Below are 20,201 nucleotides of genomic sequence, written 5' to 3' on the forward strand. Positions count from 1 at the left end.
CGGTTGAGACACCGTGACTCGATGATGCAACACTTGGGTCGTTGGTGACGTCGAGGACGCCTTCGTGTTCATCTTCGATGATCATGTTATGCATGATGATGCACGCATACATGATATCGGCAATATCCCCCTGGTAGAAAAAGCGCGTCGGACCCTTTACCAGTGCAAATCGCGATTGGAGCACCCCAAATGCCCTCTCCACATCCTTGCGCGCAGACTCTTGCGCTCGGGCAAAATACCTTCTTCTATCTCCGAGTGGGCATCTGATCGGGCAAAAAATTTTAAAAATCGCCGATTATCGCCGAGCGTCGCCCACAGTGGCCGGCGATCGCTCGGCGATAATCCGGCGATAAATCGCCACTCGGCGAAGCAACGGTAACATTATCGCCGAATTATCGCCGACTTCGCCACAATGGCCGGCGATAATTCGGCGATAATCGGCGATTTATCGCCGAGAATTCGCCACCTCCATTGGGAGTGCTCTTAACGATTTAGGTGTATCCATCTTCTTCTTCTCCTCTTCTTCTTCTTAATTTGGTCGCTAAAAAGTCTCTCGTCACCTCACTATCACTGCTCCCAATTCTTCATCGGATCTCTCCCACTCTCTCACTATTTAAATTCACTTCCCAATAAATCTATACAGATACTCTGAATCGACCGGAAAATCTCAGATTCAAGCTGCACCACTACACCCGCGCTGGTTGGTTGATTGATTGATTGATTGATACAACACAGATGGCTTCACCAATCGATATGCATAAATTGTTCAAGCCCTCTACCCCGCCGCCACAGCAGCAGCATCCCAATTCCAACCCTAATCCGCCTCAGAGCTTCCCCAATAACGTTGCCAATACTAATTCTAACCCTAATTTGGCCTCCGCCCCTTTCCCGGTCCCATCGGCCTCGTATCCGCCGCCCACCGGCGCCGGAAGTGGGCCCTACTCTTATTCCCCCCAGACGCCTCCGTACCATTACCACCCGGTCTACACCCCCTACTCCAACCCCCCTCCACATCAGGACTTTGCTAATGTGCACCCTCAGAGGTCCATGTCTTATCCCACCCCGCCGCTCCAACCCCAACCGCAGTCCCCTAATAGTAATTTCCAAAACCCCCAAAACCCTAGCAATCCAGGTGCTCGTTTGATGGCGTTGCTGAGCGCGCCGCCATCTACCTTAGAGGTTCCGCAGCCAATGGCTCAAATCCACCCCTCTTCCTCCTCGGCCTCCGATTTTTCGATGCCACAGGGCCCTGTAACGCGGATGCCGAGTAGTAAGCTGCCCAAGGGGAGGCATTTGATCGGAAATCATTTGGTTTACGACGTAGATGTTAGATTGCCTGGAGAAGTGCAGCCTCAGCTTGAGGTCACACCCATCACTAAATATGGGTCGGATCCTGGGCTTGTTTTGGGGAGGCAAATTGCGGTTAATAAGACTTATATCTGTTATGGTCTGAAGTTGGGGGCCATCCGGGTGCTCAATATTAACACTGCTTTGAGATCCTTGCTTAAGGGTCTAGCGCAGGTACCTACCTTCTTTTCACTTAATTGTGTAAAAAATTGTTACTTTTGTTTCCCTTACCTGATTTATCTGATTATTAGTCTAAACCTGTTGGTCAAACATAATTTAGTTTATAAGTACTTATGATTGTGTTTTATATAGCTTGCATCTCCAAATTTGTTTTGGTTGGTTAATGGTGTGATGCAATTAAAAGTACTCTTTGTAATGAAAGTTCTAATCTAGAAGGTTTGTGGGACATTTTTGAAAGGTTGGGCTTCTGCTTTGGGAATATACTTTTACTAAATGTACAATCTTTCTTGATACCAATGTGTGTGATACTGCCGGAATTTGGTAGTTATGACAGCGACTATTTATTTATCCTGAAGGCTAGTCAGTAGGTCCTTGCAGCCGTTACTATATGTTCATTGCCTTGTTACCTAGAATTTTTGCATTTGTTTTTATGATATCACATGGCATGAATCGCATGATCTGTGGTAAAATTACGCTATTGAAATTTTATGTGGTAATTTTGAAGTGACATGTTTCATTTCTTAGCATGACTCACCAATGGCATTCATAACCTGTCTTGATTTATGTCTTGAATGTTGAACTTTCTTGCAGAGAGTCACAGACATGGCTTTTTTCGCAGAGGATGTTCACCTTTTGGCTAGGTATACTATTTGCCATGTGTTTTTATAGTTTGTAGCATTAAATTTGTCCTGAACATACCAATTTGCTCCCACACAGTGCAAGTGTGGATGGACGGGTTTATGTGTGGAAAATAACAGAAGGCTCAGATGAAGAAGATAAGCCTCAAATTACTGGAAAGATAGTTATTGCCTTACAGATTACTGGAGAGGGGGATTCTCTCCATCCTAGAGTTTGTTGGCACTGTCATAAACAAGTATAATGCCCGTTTACATTTTGTAGTTGTGTTTTTATGCCTCGCTGTCACAATAATAGTTAACCAAGTAAATTTGTCCATTCAGGAAGTTCTTGTTGTGGGAATCGGAAGACGTGTTCTGAAGATTGATACTACAAAAGTGGGAAAAGGTGAAAAGTATTCAGCAGAGGAACCCCTTAAATGTCCAATTGAAAAGTTGATTGATGGTGTCCAACTTGTTGGCAGCCATGATGGAGAAATAACTGACTTGTCTATGTGCCAGTGGATGACGTCTCGCTTGGTATCGGCTTCAGTGGATGGAACGGTTTGTATTTAAAATCTCCTCTTACCTGAAGGCATTTTATTTAGTATCTTCTTTGAGGACTAGCCTGGATTGATATGAATAACGCTATCTCAATCTACAGTAGCTACTACTCCTTCCGTCCCATAAAATAGACTAGTTTTACCGTTTTGGGCCGTCACTGAAAATTAGAAGAATTCGAAATAAGGAAACTGACCCCACTATCCACTAACACTACTTCCACTACATTTTCTTCTTCTTTCTCTTACTTTACCCATTGCGCATTTCAACCTGTTCCGTTTGCTATTTTTATGGGACAAAGGGAGTATTACTTTTCATGCTATAACATGGATAGAGTGGATATTCTTCTATGGATCAAATATATTAGTACTATCTGATCCATCTCTTTTTCATTTTTACATCTATGCTCTATTTTCTTTATAGTGTGATCATGTTTCCAAGAAAGCAAAATAGAGGCCATGATTGGAAGTTACTTGAAGATTGTGTGTAATGACTATTGTTATATATTTAACATTACGTTTGAATTTAATGAGCATAGGCAGTCGACCCTGGGACGAAATTTTGTATGCAAAAAGCTATATGCCATAAAAAATGATAACTTTCCAAAAACTAAAGATGATGGTATATGAGGATCCAATGATGAATCAATTTTTGGATTGCATAAAAAATCATAAAAGTAGATCCTTATTTATCTGTACCACATGCGTGGAGTATGGATATTAATACTTGGTTGATGACTTATTATTATTCTTTGCTAGCTTAAGAGCAATGATGTGAGAGTACCAAGTTCATTTTTGTAATGAAAACAATGCAGATGAAGAAAATTTGGAGAAATAAAGATGGGCTTGAAAGTTTCAAAGCAATAATCCCTACCTATTCTTATAATGAACTAATTGAAATAACATGAACAGATAATATATGGGTGAAAAGTAACACCTATGACAGATATTCCATTAAACAAGAAAACTATAAGTATGGGAAATATAAGAAGCTGAAAGTGTGGGGAAAGAAGGGAAAATGAATACATGAATGGAAGAAGTGACAAAGGCACTTTTCTGAACTACAAAGAATGAAAGAACATTTAAGGTTGAATGGTAACTGATAAACCTTGAACTTGGGGATTCTTTGAAAGAAAACCTAATATACAATGACATAATTTGCAGAGACCTGGTGCCTTGAGGGCACATGCCCCTAATTATGTTAATCACTGATTGTGGAAAGTTGCACTGGGAGTGCTCCTCATTTCTTGCCCCACAGATCACTGTTCTTGTAGTCGTCTCATGCATGCTCAACAAACATTTCAAAACTTATTTGAAGTTTATGTATTTGGCTGCTGCTTGTAGGTTGCTTAATCAGCTGGATATCTATATCCTGCATATATTCAACTCCATCTGTCCCACTACAAGAGATTGACTTTCCTTTTTGTGTTATCCCATTACAAGTGATCAATTTCTCATTTTAGCAAAAAACATCTTTATTTTCTCTTACTTTATTCTCTCTCCTACTTTATTCTTCTTTATCTCTCTACTTTATTCCCTCTCCCACTTTATTCTCTCCCCACTTAACTCATTAAATATCATTTCCTTCAATCCTATGCCGAAAACAAATTGATTACTTGAGGTGGGACGGAGAGAGTAGTAGATAAGGAATTGTGAATAACTGCCTTACTTATATCATCTGCATACTTAATTGCAACTTAAGTAAAAAAGAACCTTCTTCGATTGTGTATAGTTTACTCATACATTATCCTAATATAAGCATGATTGATTTCCAGAGCATCATCCGCTTTATTTGGAAAGTTCGTAGTGATCAATTAAGCAACCTCTATGACTAATTGCATAAGAAGTTTTACATTAAAATCTTCTTTAATACTACTCCCTCCATTTCTTAAAAGTAGAAACTTTGGAAACAGCACGGGTTTTAATGTAAAATTGGTAAAGTAAGAGAGGAGGAGAAAAAGTGGGTAAAGTAAGACATATGATGAGAAAAAGTAGTGGAATTAGTTTTAGTGGATTGTGTGGTCCATTTCCTAAAGTGGGGAGTTTCTATTTTTAGGTAGCGGACCAAAAAGGAAAGAATTTCTATTTTTAGGAAACAGAGGGAGTACAATACAAACAGCATAAAAACTTTCACATATACTTGGAGTTTGCAATGATGTTGAGAAAGTATGTAAACTCTCTGTAATTTCCTTTTATTCTGATGATGGGTTTGCCCTTAAATAATCACTTGATAACTAATTGGTACTTGCATAGTTAGCTGTCCTGAGTATGATAGTTCTGGTCATGCTTATACCTGTTCTGATTGTAACCACAGATAAAGATTTGGGAGGATCGCAAGTCAACTCCAATTGCAGTTCTCAGGCCACATGAAGGACAACCTGTCAATTCCGTGACCTTTGTGGCTGCTCCTCATCGCCCAGATCATATCATACTTATAACTGGGGTACATACAGTTGGGATATAATTCATGTTCTGAATTTATTAGTTACTTTATACTTACACATCTTCATTTGGACTTTGTTCTTAATTTTTGCATTGCACTCAATTTTCAAAGTGTTCATGCAGGGCCCCCTGAATCGGGAATTGAAGATTTGGGTTTCAGCAAGTGAAGAAGGGTGGTTGCTTCCTAGTGATGCAGAATCATGGCATTGTACCCAGACGTTGGAATTAAGAAATTCAGAGGGTCGACTAGAAGAAGGTTTCTTCAATCAAGTAGCAGCCTTGTCACAAGCTGGCCTTCTTTTATTGGCAAATGCCAAGAGAAATGCTATTTATGCTGTGCACATGGAATATGGCCCTAATCCAGCAGCAAGCCGTTTTGATTATATAGCAGAATTCACAGTCACTATGCCAATACTTAGTTTTACAGGGACAAGCGAAGTACGACCTCATGGTGAACAAATTGTTCAAGTATATTGTGTTCAGACACAGGCTATTCAGCAGTATGCTTTGGACTTGTCACAGTGTCTGCCACCCCCTACAGAGAATGTAGTCTATGAGAAGACAGACACTAGCGTCTCACGGGATGCTGGAAGCATTGAAGGGATTGCTAGTGTGGAGCCTTCTGGCAGTAAACCAGCCGAGATTTCTATATCTAGCACAGCTCCCAAGGCAAGCGTGCATGAAAGTAGCTTTGATAATGCATCGGCCGTTAGGTACGCTGTTGGTGCTGTTTCTGGTGAGTCACCAGTCACACAAGAGTTTGCTACCTCAAGTATGGAGTCCAAACAAGTTAATTTGTCCAGAGCTGCTAATGATACTGATATTTCTCTTGCCACTTCAACTCCACTCCCTCTGAGTCCCAGGGTTTCTAGAACTCTATCTGGTTTTAGTCGATCAAGCAGCATTGAGCATGGTTCGCCAGGTTCGGAGCAGAAAGTGATTGAGTATTCAGTGGATAGACCAATAGATGGTGTTCATGGAAACTTGCCTGCTGTTACTTCATTGGGTGATGATTCACAAGATGATATTTCTGCTGCTCCCAACCATCCAATCAAGTTCAAACACCCAACTCATTTGGTAACTCCTGCTGAGATATTGATGGCCACTTCGTCCTCTGATGTTAACCACACAATTGAGCCTCAAAGTGAGGGCGACCATAATATTCAAGACGTGGTAGTTAGCAACGATACAAGGAATGTTGAGGTAGAGGTCAAAGTTGTTGGCGAAACAAACTTTAGTCCAAGTAATGACATTGGGCCCCGAGAAGAACTTGAGGCTTTTGTGCCAGAGAATAGGGATAAAATCTTTTGCTCTCAAGCTTCTGATCTTGGAATGGGGATGGCTCGGGAATGCCGTGCCCTATCGCCTGAAATTTACGCTGTGGAGGAAGCTAGGCAGGTTAGTGGGACAGCTGGAACAGAAGCAGATACCCGATCCTCTACCATAGTTGAAGAAGAAGGTCATGACTCTGTAAAGGATGTGATTCAAAGGGATGACGATTCTTCAACTCCTCTGCCAGCTCAACCAACTGCACCAACTACGAAAGGGAAGAAGCAGAAGGGAAAGAATGTGCAAGGATCAGGCCAATCTTCACAATCACCTAGCGAGTCCAGTTCAACTGATTATCCTGTTGAACCAGGTGTTAGCTCTAGTACTCCTCAGCAGGAAACTGGAGTTTCACAAATGCTTCCAATGCAAGAGATGCTGAATCAGGTGATTTTTCTATCCTTTTTTCAGTACTTATGACATATCTTGCTATAATTATATTTTAGTACCACTGTGATTGTGGTAGTCCTTTTTATAATTTGTAATGTCTGCAGTTCTTTTTCCTTTTGTGAGTACTTTGTCCATATAAATTATAAGTTTTATACTAGTCAGTTGCAGGGATTTTGAGAATTCCTCACTCATGATGACTTGTATTTCCAAGTTGTGGGATCACTGGGATGACTCTTGTTGTTGTCACCTTGTCACTAACTGAAATTAAGTAATTTACGATTAGCTAATCATTTGAATTAAGCATTAATCCTGTATTGCGATAAAATGTTTGCATAAGGTTTGGCTTTCCCAAGGCAAACTGAAATTATTTCTCATCATTTCTGCAATTGATCACTTTTACTTTCCAACTTGAGTACCTTCACGGAAAACATAATGTCCATATTGTCAAGTTGGATACCTGATTATGGGAACATATGATTTGGAGCTAATGCTCGACATATATGTTGATCTATGTTTTTTTGATAATTTTTCAATGCTTTGATTTGGTTAATCTACTGTCTTATATGTTTGACATTCAAGTACTTTCATTGTATGTGGATTAACTGTGTCTTGATGCATTGACCTATTGCCATTTCTTCATTTCCTTTTCATGCAGATTGTAAGCATGCAAAATGAAATGCACAAGCAAATGGCAATGATGGTTGCTGTTCCAGTTACCAAGGAGGGAAAAAGACTTGAGGCAGCCTTGGGAAGGAGCATGGAGAAAGCTGTCAAAGCCAATTCTGATGCTTTGTGGGCTCGTCTTCAAGAAGAAAATGCAAAACAGGAAAGAGCAGCAAAGGAGCGTATGCAACAGCTAACGAATACAATCAGCAATTGCTTAAACAAAGACTTACCCGCTATTGTGGAGAAAACTGTCAAGAGAGAACTGACCACAGTTGGGCAATCTGTGGCACGGACCATTACTCCGGCCATTGAGAAAATAATTTCCACTTCTATTACAGAGAGCTTCCAGGTTAAGATCTCAGTTTGTTTGTTTCTCTTTTGTTCAACTTCAACCAATTGGAACTCACATAATTTTTGTGATCAGAAAGGAGTTGGTGATAAAGCTGTAAATTTGTTGGAGAAATCAATCAGCTCGAAACTTGAAACTGTAGTTGCTAGGCAAATCCAAGTTCAGTTTCAAACTTCTGGCAAGCAAGCTCTTCAGGTATTGAAAAACAATGAAATTGACTTTCTACTTCTGATGGTTGCATGCTTTATTTCTTTTGGTGATTATGAAGTTAGCAACAACAAAGTCGGTTCTGGTAATTGTTAGGAGAATCTAAGTGAATGGATCAAAGTTGTGGTTCATGCATAGTCACACTCAATTGCATATTGTACTCCCTCTTTGTTTTACTTTCAATTGAGGGTTGTAGTTAGAGTGGGAAATACTGGATTTTCAATTAGTGGGAAAAATCATTTTTTCCCAGTAGAATTCCTGTACTGCGTCACAGCTTCAGGACTTTCACTACTCTTTTGTATATTAATTTCTTTGGGGGAAGTCTTATATTCCTTCTGTAGTTTCTTACTTGCTGTGTCAATTCATTTTTATGACCCAGTCTCACTTTGTAATGCAGGACACCCTGAAATCAAGCCTGGAAGTTTCTGTAATCCCTGCATTTGAGATGTCATGTAGGACCATGTTTGAGCAGGTTGATACAGCATTTCAAAAAGGAATGGTTGAACATACGTCAGTGGCTCAACAACAATTTGAGGCGTCACATTCTCCGTTAGCCCTTGCACTAAGGGTACTAAAGTTAACGCTGTGTAATTCTGATGTTTCAATATCCCCTCTGTACTTCATATCCACCAGACAGTAATTATATCTTACTGTTCAGGATGCTATAAATTCAGCATCATCAATGACTCAAACTTTGAGCAACGAGTTGCTTGATGGCCAAAGAAAATTGTTAGCTATTGCTGTATCTGGAGCCAATTCTAAAGCTCCAAATCTGTTAAGCCAACTAAGTAATGGTCCTTTGGGTTCGCTCCATGAGAAGGTTTGCTGTTTTTATCTTTCTTTCTTGGCTCTGCAGTCTGTAATCTGTAAAGCATACATTCTTTTCTGTTCTTAAGCTATCTGATCTGATAAAAGGTTTTTCTGTTTTAGCTTGAGGTTCCTCCTGACCCAACCAAAGAGCTATCTAGACTGATGGCTGAGCGCAAGTATGAGGAAGCTTTCACTGCTGCCCTACAGATGAGTGATGTTAATACCGTATCATGGTTGTGTTCTCAGGTACTGTTTGTGCCGATGTTAGTAATATGCCTTCATATTCTGAATTGTTCAGGTTTAGTTTGGTAGCTTTGACCCATGGTTGAAGCATGGTGAAGCTAATTGCTAGATTTACCAATAAAGATTATAGCTAGGAGGGTTTAAGGACTTGGTCAAACTCGAGATGAAATGTGATATGGACCTAGGACTCACTTCGTGTCTCCTGATTGAAGGTTTCACTTGAGAATTGAAACTGGGGAAGACTGAGTATATTTTTTCATTTGAGAAAAAGATAACTTAGATAGAAAACTATAAATAATTTGCAGTTTGGATATATGAGAAGTTTGTGTGAAATTGGATTACTAGCAAAAACATTTTTGTGCTGAACTAGTGCTATTTGACTTTGATAAAATAGGGGATCTAATGAAAATTGTTGTGTAGGTCTAATATGATTCCACACTCACTATACTCTTTTCAGATCTCTAATTGAAACTTGCTAAACTTAGCTTGAGCCTGCCCTATATTCTAGTATTTATCTGCATTAAACTGCAGAGAGTTTTTAATGGAAATACTGTTGTAGTCTAATGTATTTTTCTGGTTTGGGGCAGGTTGACTTACCCGGAATTTTGTCGGTGAATCCTCTTCCTTTGAGCCAAGGTGTACTTCTCTCCCTTCTACAGCAATTGGCTTGTGATATCAGCAAAGATACACCACGGAAGTTAACATGGATGAGGGAGGTTATGACTGCAATAAATCCAACTGACCCGATGATTGCAGTGCACGTACGCCCAATCTTTGAGCAGGTGTATCAGATCTTGAATCATCAGCGCAACCTTCCAGCGATGGGTGGTACTGAACTTGCCAATATTCGCTTGATCATGCATGTCATTAATTCCATGCTCATGAGCTCCAAATGAATGATGTGGGTTTAAGTGCCTAAATCTTTTGCCTTTTTCACAGAATGGTAGGAAGGAACATATATAGCAGCAAGCAGTTTGTGTGAATTTTAAGTATGCAGGTTTTAATGAGTTTTTCCATATGCAATTTTGTAATGTGTACACTGTCATCTTTCATTTGTTTGTTATATATGCAATGAAGGGTTGGAGTAAGTGGGTTGGTCGCCCTACTTTATTAGTACTAATTTATTCTTATTTTTCACATGCAAATCTAGTGATTGGAGTTAGAATATACAGTGAAAAGTTGAACAGGTTTGAACAATGGGGAGTGGGAATGCGCATTTAACTTTTTGGTCTTCCATACATCGCCTTCTTCCATCTCACTAGCTGCTTCGTTTCTTAGAAGCATCGTTATCATTTAAATATTTGAAATTCCACTTTCAGAAACTCTCTAAACACGACAATTCCATTATTAGCTCAAAATTTGGTCACTATGTTTTGTTCAAAAAGGACTAAGTTAATGCTTGATACAATGGAATGATAATTTCATTTCATTATTTTCATTATTGTGTTTGGTAAGTGCAAGAAATATATAATAAATTTGTTATTCTTCGATTGATTTCATTTTTATGTTTGGCAAATACAAATAATATAGAATGGAGTGGAATAGTGTACACATGGGGTGTTAGGTTTGCAAAATTGTATCCGCGATTAAATTTGTAGTGTGTTTGGTTCATGAGATTCAACCCCACAACTCAATACTAGATAGATAATCATGGATTAATTAGTCATAGCTAACCCCTATGACTAAAACAATCTCACGACTCAATCCTAGATTGTATCTTGGTATTATTTTATCTTGGAAATCAAATACCACCATACTAAACACATATGCAAAATAGACAGTAACAACATATACTTATTCTCACACTACACACATATGCAAAATAGACAGTAACAACATATACTTATTCTCACACTACACACATATCCATTGTTTTCATCTTTCTTGAATTGAAACAAAAGATATTGTGACAATTACAATTCTATGCTTGAAATAGTGTGGGTAGCCTACCCCAACACGTCAATACGCCTTTGCTTTAGAAAGCAAGGTTGCGGTTAGCGTCTATTTCATTAGAAAAATTGTACTTCCTTTTGTTCCATTAAAAATAAAATATTTTTTTTTATCATTCCATTAAAAATTAAGTATATCCTAAAATAAAAATAATATTATCTCTATTTTTTCCTCTGTCTTATTTTACTCTTTCTTTATTAACTCATAAAATAACTTTGTATCAAATCTCATGGCAAAAATCAAATATTTCATATTTATTAGGATAGAGGAATTATGTGTGTGAACAATAGAGCCTATACCAACATGTACACCATAGATTTAACAAGGTTGTGTGTGGATTTTTGCAATTATTAAAACTCTCAAAATTTTAGTTTTATTATAAAATTAAGATGGTATTGAATTAAAATATAATATAATATTATATTATATTATATGTTGTATAATTATGTTAAAATTTAAACTAAGAAGAAAGGAGAATGGAATGGAATGACATTCCTTTGGCTAAAATGGAAGTAGAAGATATTCCAATGGGAATGACTTTTTTTTATCTATTCTCATTTTCCACATGATCTAATTTATGTGAAATTGTATCTACTGTAACATCCGGAAAATTATTCAATGACAAGAACGCTCGTGAATTTGATATTTAAAAGATCGCCTATGCATTTTATCATTTTTTTCCAACGTACTAGCAAAAAATTCAACTACGCCATCGATTGAAAACATTTATACGCCATCAATTGAAAACATGTATACGCCAAATTAATACTCATCCGTCCCACAATACGAGTCATATTGGGTGTGAGCACGAGTTTTAAAAAGAATAGTAGGTTGGAAAAGTTAGCGAATATGAGGTCCACTTTTTTTAAGTGATTTTATATAAAATATGGGTGAAGTGAGTTAGTGAAAGACATACTTATAATTTATGTTTAAAATGTAATACTATGACTCTTATTATGGGATGAAAAAAATAGTAAGATGTGACTTTTTATTGTAATACGAAAAGAGTATTTATATTTAATCTGATGAATCTACTTCCATGTTTTATCGTCTGGAATTCGAAAGAGATTTAAAAAAACGTGGATCAAATATTGCCAGAAGAAAGAAGATAAATTTTACTCCCTCCTTTTTCTGAAATTAGGAACTGTAAAATATGACACGCCTTTTAATGCAAAATTGGTAAAATAAGAAACGAAAAGAATGTTTGAATAAAATAAGAGCGAAAGAATAAAAAATAATGTAACTAGTACTAGTGGATTGTGTGACCATTACATAAAATAAAGAGTTTTTACTTTTTAAAAAAATAGACTAGAAAAAAGAAAGAATTTTTATTTTTAGAAAATGAACCGTACATATTAAGAGCATCCACAATGGATGCCCGATCTCACGCCCGATTGGCCGAGATCGGGCTCGGGCATGATCGGGCATCCATTGCAAGTCTCGGGCATGCCCGAGGACGACCGAGAGTTCGGTCGCGCCCCATCTCTTGCCCGATCCATCGGGCGTGAGATCGGACGCCCATTGCAGGCCGATGCCCGAGACCGAGCCCGATCATTTTCAGTTTTTTTTTTTTTTTTTTTAATTATTTAAACCCTAATTAAACCACTACAAGTACTCCATTTTTCTTCACTTTTCACACACCAAATCTTTCACTCTCTCTTCTCTATTTCTAATTTAGTATTTTAGTTTTAATGTAGTTTTTTTTTAGATAAGTATGATGTAGTTTCACTTTTAAATTAGGTAATGCGTTTTTTTTTTGCATTTGTGGTGTTTAATATAATATATTTTGGTATTTTAGTTTAATTAAAAATAAAATTAAAAAACAATGATTTAAAATTGGAATGAAAAACGGATAAGAGATAGGGCATCCACTAGAACTCCATCATTGCAGAAAGATAGGACATGCTGATGTGGTAACCACTAGGGCACTAGGACTTTCACTAGGGCATCCATTGCTCTAATGTGAAAGTACAAATTTTATATTAAGTGAATTTTAAAAAAAAAAGGAAATGTGAATAGATGAGGGAGGTTATCGAAAAAAAAGTAACGCGCCAATTGCTCCAAAAATAAAACAAGTTGCGAAGCAGCCACCGAAACCGCAATCCAATGTGCCATCTTCGCACACAGAGCATTTTCAGTGTGGGCCCTCATGACTTGCATATAAACCGTTCAGCTATCATTTCTCGCCACACATCGCAATCAATTTCACTCCTTTTCCCGCTCAACAAAAAAAAATTCCGAGTTTCCAATGCTACGATTCGAAGCGTCGGTTCCTTTTCAACAGTTCCGAAGCCGTAATATGTCCGTGCGAGCAGAGGTGGCCGTGGCCGTGGCTGCGCCGGACCGGCGGAGCCTCTACGAGGTCCTCCGCGTGAAGAGGAACGCGTCGCAGGTGGAGATCAAGACGGCGTACCGCACGCTCGCCAAGCTCCACCATCCCGACGCGAGGGCGCGATTCATGAATTCCTCGATCGCGGACTGCGGAGACTTCATCGAGATCCACAACGCCTATGCCACGCTGTCGGATCCCAATGCGAGAGCGGAGTACGATCTGAATTTGACTGTTGATTCGCGTGCCCCCGGCGTGTCTGGTTGCCGGAGATTTGACCAGACGCGTCGATGGGAGACGGATCAATGCTGGTAATCGCTTAACGAGTGTGACATAAATTCTTCGCGATCCTTTTGATTTTTCCGATTTTAGAAGGGGGAAATTGTAGGTATATTCTTTTCTTCTTTTTTTTAGCTTCGTTGTTTGGGATTCTTAACAATGACATTCAGAGAATTATAACTGAGAATTTGTTGTGATTGAAGCAGAATTTCATGCTATTTGTTCTTCCTTTCTAAGGGGGGGCATAAATGTGACGTGGAAATAAATATGAAGGCGGGCTTAAATTAGTACAATAATTTTTATAGTACGGAGTAGTAAAATGTAATTAAAGGTTATATTTTAATTATTTATACTATTTAATCAACCCACCCGATCAGTTAGATTCCGAATCAGCACTACTAAGGTTGAGAACTCCCTTGGACACCCCAGTGTTCACATTACATAAAGTCAAAAGATATATAGTGGAGTAGTAAATTGTTGGAAACACTATAAAAATTGGATATTGGTATCCACAATAATAAATTGTCAAATTCTGAATTTTGACAATTTTCTCATTTTTGCTATTACCAAATATATTTTCTATTTGTAATATGCTACTCCATCCGTCCCATAAAATATGTCTCACTTTCCTTTTTAGTTTGTCTCACTAAAGATGTCACATTTCTATTTTTTTGCAAAATTTCTCTGTCACATTAATATAAATATTATATTTTCTTTCTTCACTTAACACACAAAACAAAACCTCCTAAAATCTCGTGTCGTCCCACAAGTGTGACACTTTTGTGGGATGGAGGGAGTACTACATTCGTCCCACACAAAAAGTTATATTTTGCTATTTCAGTCCGTCCCACCATAAAAGTTACATCTCACTTTTAACATACTCCCTCCGTCCCATAAAAAATATGCGCACTTTCCATTTTCGTTCGTCCCACAAAAATATGTGCATTCCACGTTCCATTTTAGAAATATCCCTTTAGAGCATCCCCAATGGTTGAAAATTCGTCCGGACAATCCCTCGTCCGGCCACTGCAGGCCGCCGGATGAGCGTGTTGAAGATCGCCACACCTGAACTTCCGGGTGCGGACGACGCGTTGACCGACTCTTGTCCGGCGCCTCGTTCGTCCATTGTAGGCCCACAGACGAGCGCGGACGACCGACGAGCGATGCGTTTTTCCTTTTTTCTTGGTTTTTTTTTTTTAATTTTTCATTCTATAAATATATTTCATTTTTCACTCATTTCTCACATAACATATCTTTCTTCATCTCAATCTCACCACTCATTGTTCCAAAATGAATCCCTGCAAGAACCCAAATCGGACTATGGAGCGGATAATATTTACTTTAGCGGACTAGGTTCTCGCTAGTATTTGTGCACAACAAAAGCAGGTCCCAAGGTTCATCCGACGTATATCCGCTGAGAGCATGACGTAGCTCATTGTATGTTCAAAGACTACATCGCTGATGAACCACGATGGGGACCGACGGTTTTTCGTCGGCAGTTTAGGATACGACGAGAACTGTGTCTCTACATTGTTCACACGCATGCGACTCGTACTTCCAAATGCGGCCGGCAAACCCAGGCTATCCCCGCTTACGAAGTGCATGATTGCGCTTCGTCAGTTGGCCTGTGACACCATGGCAGACATGTTTAACGAATATCTTCACGTCGGGGATTCAACTGGGCAGGAGTGCCTGGTGAAATTTTGTGAGGGCGTGGTGGAGGCCTTCAGCACCACCTATTTGCCCAAGCCGAATGCCACCGTTTGTCAGTTCCTGTTGGACATGCAAGAGAGGGTGCACGACTTTCCTAAAATCTTGGGGAGTATAGATTATATGTACTAGGAATGGAAGAATTGTCTGACAACGTTGAAAGGTCAATTCACTAGTGGGTATAAGGGTACCTACCCGACGATGACCCTTGAAGCCATCATTGACTATCATCTTTAGATCTGACATGCTCACTTCGGAGTAGCTGGGTCAAACAACGACATCAACATGTTGAACACGTCGACTCTTTTCACCAAGCAACGCAAGGGCAATTGTAATAATAAAATTTAGTTAAACTTGTAATATTTTCATAATTTGGAAATGAAATAATAAATTAAAATTTTTATTAGATGTATATTTTCTACTCTTTACATTACTAATTAACCAACAATTTCCAAAAATATCGGGTCAACCAAGATATATGTCATCATAATTGAGTCATCATAATTGGGACGGATGAGTAATTTTTTTTTTCACTACTTTTACCTTACTAATTATTCTCTTTTACTGCTTGTATATTAACTCATATATGTTTCAAATGTTTTTATTGTCAAGGACATCCGAATACCGTTGATAAATTGATAAACTATAAAAATTAGTCCACGTAATGTAGATTTGACTTTGTTGTAAGTCGAAGAGAAAGTAGCGGCAATTTGTCCGATTGACCAGAGGTTGATCCTGATTCCTAACAAACGAAAATCCGATCCGAAGATGAGGGGAGCAACTGCAAGAGATGAAGAGCCAATCCCATTATTGCAATTAGGAGTTGCATCGCCTCCGCCTATGGCTGTGGATGACTTGTTCAACTCCGACCAATCAGATAAAAGAACTGGTTTTCCCCTTTCTCTCTTGTCTCCTCTCCTCCGCATTTCCATTTATTTATAATTAATTGTTTGTTTTGAAAGGGAATACATGGACGGCGTCGGCGCATATCATTACCGGTGTGATCGGCTCCGGGGTGCTGTCGCTCGCTTGGAGCATGGCGCAGTTGGGCTGGATTTGGGGCCCTCTTTTGATGCTTCTCTTCGCCGCTGTTACCTTGTTCTCTTCCTTCCTCATCTCCAACTGCTACCGATCTCCCGATCCTGACTACGGCCCTTCCAGAAATACATCTTACATTGCTGCTGTTCAATCTAATTTGGGTGGGTGACTAATTTTTTAAATCTGGTGCTTGTTTGGTGAATTTCTTACTTACAATTTGTGCCTCTAATCAAGATGAAGAATGGAACTAGTTATTTATTTGATTGAAGATCCGGTGCTATTATGCAAATTAATGAACAATTGATAAAGTAAGCGTCGTTAAAGTAGTGTTAGGGATAGTGGGACCTACATTAATGAGTTGTGATGGTGGGTTAGAGTGGTATAAGTTGTAAATAAATTGATGTATATGAGCAATGAGTTGAGACTACTTTCCATAAATGGAAATGCTCATACAGATGAACATTTGTGCATTGCAGGGAAGAAGAATGCTTGGATCTGTGGAGTGCTTATACAGATGAATCTGTACGGAACAGGAGTTGCGTATACGATTACAACAGCTCTCTGCCTGAGGTCTTCTTCTCACCCTCACCAGTTAAATTTGCATTTGGCTTCATTAGGGAATACTCCCTCCATCCCAAGGAATATTATGTAGTTTTATTTTGTGTGTTAGGTAAAGTAGAGATAGAGGGGTTTCTATTTCTAATAATGGGTCATTTTGGGTGGGTCAAACTACAAAAGAAAGTGAGTCATCTTCGATAGGAGGAGGGAGTAGTATTTATCTTTTAATGAATTACCACATGATTGCAGTATGATTTATATGTTCATCTGCATCCTATTTTAAAATTTGAAACTGGAAAAGCTGTTAATGTTGAACATCTACTTATGGTAAATCATACATGCTATTCAACCCATATATATAGAGGTACTCTGAATCTCCCCATTAATGATATACAGAGCAATAGAGAGATCAAATTGTGACAAGGGGAATGGATCTGATGCTCCTTGTGATTCAGGAAATGGATGGTACATGCTGTTGTTTGGACTAGTTCAAATCTTCATGTCACAGATTCCTGATTTCCATAGTATGGAGTGGGTTTCCATAGCTGCTGCAATCATGTCTTTTGCCTATTCCTCAATCGCGTTAGGGCTCGGGGCAGCGAAGGTTGTAGGTACGACTACTCGTTCATAAGACAATTATTGCACGCCACGGAAAATATAATGCATTGTTCTTCGTATGTATGCCAGGAAATAGAGCGATCCAGGGCAGCGTTGTTGGAGTTTCAACTTCCACTACGATGCAGAAAGTATGGCGAGTTTCTCAAGCAGTCGGTGATGTCGCCTTTGCCTATCCATACACCATGATCGTACTCGAAATTCAGGTACCTATCTACATTCCAGTTAAGAAACAAATTTGTTATTTGGTGACACTGAAAACATGCAAATGAATGTCAAGGACACTCTAAAATCCCCTCCATCAGAGAGGAAGACGATGAAGAAGGCGTCGGCTTTTTCAATCTGCATCACCACATTCTTCTACCTAAGCTGTGGAGGCTTTGGCTATGCAGCCTTTGGAGACCAGACACCCGGTGATCTCCTGACGGGATTCGGGGACTTTGGGCCCCGCTGGCTCATTGACTTCGCCAACGCCTGCGTCGTTCTCCACTTGATCGGAGGGTACCAGGTGTACTCTCAACCATTGTTTGCAATGGTGGATAAGTGGATGGCGGATCAGTTTCCGAGAAGCTCATTCGTCGCAACAAACCACGTTGTGAAGGTGCCATCGTTGCCGCCCTTGAGCTTAAATGTGCAGAGGCTGGTTTTCAGGACGGCATACGTTGCATCGACGACGGGAGTAGCGATGACCTTCCCGTACTTCAACCAGGTTTTGGGAATGTTAGGAACGATAAACTTTTGGCCCTTGTCGATATATTTTCCGGTGGAAATGTGGCTTAGGCAGAATAAGGTTAGTCCATGGTCCAAAATGTGGACCATTTTCCGGAGCTTTAGTGTAGTTTGCTTTTTCGTAAATTTGTATATTTTTGCTGGATCCATTCAAGGAATCTTGGCTGCTCGGTTCAGCTAGCAACTCTGTTTGCATTTGCTTATAATTGCAACTTAACTCATATAGAAGTAAAGATTAGTACACATAACTATTCATTTTTGTTGTCAACTCTATGCTATGATTCAATTTTTCTGCCGTTGCTGCTAGACTCAAGTCAAGAGGCAAGCGTTTGCAGTGACTTGAATGTTTTTAGTTTCCACGTCACTTGTAAATTCGTGTTCAAATCCAAAAAAAAAAAAAATGACTACCTAGCGGGTCGTTGAATTCGCAAGTGATCAAGTTAGCGGATGGCTGGAAAATTCACCTATATTCAGAAGATAGGCTCGGACTCTGCAAACTCACCAGGTTGTGGAAAGCCCGACCAAACCCTAGACATCCCAGTGGATACTTGTGTTATCAGGCTAGCTCAGCAGGGCCGCTGCACGAGAACATTTTTTCCGAAAAGAATTATTATTCGGCTAAAAGCCCAACCAATACATCATCTCAAGTATAAAGAAGACCTACAAGAGATAAGGGAGCTTGAATGAGACTACGCTCAAGAGAGGATTGAAGCTTTCATGTACCGAAGAACATGTCCACCATGGTGCTTACATTTGTTGCATCCATCTTGTAACCACCATGAGTGGCCTAGTTTTTTCAGATTACGACTATTTGTAGTAGGGTTTTACTAGAAAGTGTTTTTCATTAATTGAGTGATTGAATTTTTCTTTCAATATCGATGCATTTTTAGGGGTGATATAATTCTCTCAACAAGTGATCAGTTGCCCTCTTTTGCTTTTATCCTAATTCTTTGAAGGTAATATTCCCAACGTTCCATAATAGTAGAATCATTTTACTATTTTAGTACATTCCACAGTAGTGGAGGCATTTCTCTTTTTTAGAGTTTTCATTATACTGCATATTGAATTATAAATATTGGGGCTTAAACAACCAATTTACTCCATCGGCTCTCTTATCTTCATCGTCATGGTCTTTGCCAGTGCAAGGGCTCGTACCTACAAAGCTATCTGCTGCAAATGCATACTCCATCTAAATTGACTTATTTTTTTCAACGCTCAAAATGGGCACAAATCTGTTAATGTGGAAAGACAATTCCACTAGCTAAACTTTATTTTAAATAACATGCATCATAATTTAAATACAAATAACCTCTAGGGCCATTTTATTTTGCTATTGCTGTTTTGAAATCGAGCAACATGTCAAGTTGGAGAAAAGTGTATCATCAGTGAGGACCTACATAATGATATTTATCAGTTAGAAACCATTTTTCATGCAAATGTAGCATCAAAGGAGATACTTCCTCCGTCCCATTAAATGATTTTGTAATAACAAGTTGGTCTTCAGTATCATTGTATTCCTTCGTCCCAACGTAGATGTCACATTTGTGTGATGGCACGATATTTTAGAAGACACTCTTATTTTGTATGTTAAGCAGAGAGAGAAAATAGTTTTAATAGAGTAAAGGTCAATTTTGATCCTAAACAAATGACTAAAATACTAATTTGGTCCAAAACATTCCTTTTTGAAAAACAGGTCCATAACAAATGAAATTCTTGTCGGAGTGGTCCTTTTTTGATGATTCTGTAAAAAACTAACGGTCTTACCACTGTGCAATTAGCGTTGATCGTTAGTTTTTTGACGGAACCGTAAATAAAAGGACTACTTTGGCGACATTTTCATTTGTTATGGACATGTTTTT

General features: G+C 39.0%; 3 protein-coding genes across 3 annotated transcripts; all 3 read left to right on the forward strand.

Annotated features, from left to right (window-relative positions):
• The first annotated feature begins 479 nt into the window (after positions 1 to 479).
• LOC125186920 (enhancer of mRNA-decapping protein 4-like) lies at positions 480 to 10,222 on the forward strand. The gene is made up of 12 exons (XM_048083408.2): positions 480 to 1,521; positions 2,119 to 2,168; positions 2,245 to 2,401; positions 2,487 to 2,705; positions 5,016 to 5,144; positions 5,267 to 6,856; positions 7,515 to 7,874; positions 7,950 to 8,069; positions 8,479 to 8,649; positions 8,740 to 8,901; positions 9,012 to 9,137; positions 9,722 to 10,222. The coding sequence occupies exons 1-12, from the start codon at positions 736 to 738 to the stop codon at positions 10,028 to 10,030; spliced, it is 4,179 nt and encodes a 1,392-aa protein (XP_047939365.1). The 5' UTR covers positions 480 to 735; the 3' UTR covers positions 10,031 to 10,222.
• A 3,040-nt stretch (positions 10,223 to 13,262) lies between these two features.
• Positions 13,263 to 13,894, forward strand: LOC125190862 (chaperone protein dnaJ 11, chloroplastic-like). Its single transcript, XM_048088274.2, has one exon. The coding sequence runs from the start codon at positions 13,333 to 13,335 to the stop codon at positions 13,726 to 13,728; it is 396 nt and encodes a 131-aa protein (XP_047944231.1). The 5' UTR covers positions 13,263 to 13,332; the 3' UTR covers positions 13,729 to 13,894.
• Positions 13,895 to 16,056: 2,162 nt separating this feature from the next.
• Positions 16,057 to 18,610, forward strand: LOC125187230 (putative amino acid permease 7). The gene is made up of 6 exons (XM_048083780.2): positions 16,057 to 16,291; positions 16,365 to 16,601; positions 16,917 to 17,010; positions 17,395 to 17,609; positions 17,686 to 17,819; positions 17,894 to 18,610. Exons 1-6 carry the CDS (start codon positions 16,171 to 16,173, stop codon positions 18,521 to 18,523), a joined length of 1,431 nt encoding a protein of 476 aa, XP_047939737.1. The 5' UTR covers positions 16,057 to 16,170; the 3' UTR covers positions 18,524 to 18,610.
• The last annotated feature ends 1,591 nt before the right edge of the window (positions 18,611 to 20,201 follow it).

The sequence above is a fragment of the Salvia hispanica genome, chromosome 5 (assembly GCF_029641045.1).
Source record: "Salvia hispanica isolate PSC_SH4W2 chromosome 5, Shi_PSC_v1, whole genome shotgun sequence".
NCBI classification, from domain to species: Eukaryota; Viridiplantae; Streptophyta; class Magnoliopsida; order Lamiales; family Lamiaceae; genus Salvia; species Salvia hispanica.

What these genes read in the sequence shown, in the direction of transcription:
- LOC125186920 (XM_048083408.2), top strand. Translation starts at nt 736, where the DNA reads ATGGCTTCACCAATCGATATGCATAAATTGTTCAAGCCCTCTACCCCG. An exon ending in CGGCTTCAGTGGATGGAACG is followed by an intron (nt 2,706 to 5,015) that starts GTTTGTATTTAA and finishes TTGTAACCACAG; the next exon opens with ATAAAGATTTGGGAGGATCG. An exon ending in TGCAAGAGATGCTGAATCAG is followed by an intron (nt 6,857 to 7,514) that starts GTGATTTTTCTA and finishes CTTTTCATGCAG; the next exon opens with ATTGTAAGCATGCAAAATGA.
- LOC125190862 (XM_048088274.2), top strand. Translation starts at nt 13,333, where the DNA reads ATGCTACGATTCGAAGCGTCGGTTCCTTTTCAACAGTTCCGAAGCCGT.
- LOC125187230 (XM_048083780.2), top strand. Translation starts at nt 16,171, where the DNA reads ATGAGGGGAGCAACTGCAAGAGATGAAGAGCCAATCCCATTATTGCAA. An exon ending in CCAATCAGATAAAAGAACTG is followed by an intron (nt 16,292 to 16,364) that starts GTTTTCCCCTTT and finishes TTGTTTTGAAAG; the next exon opens with GGAATACATGGACGGCGTCG. An exon ending in TGATCGTACTCGAAATTCAG is followed by an intron (nt 17,820 to 17,893) that starts GTACCTATCTAC and finishes ATGAATGTCAAG; the next exon opens with GACACTCTAAAATCCCCTCC.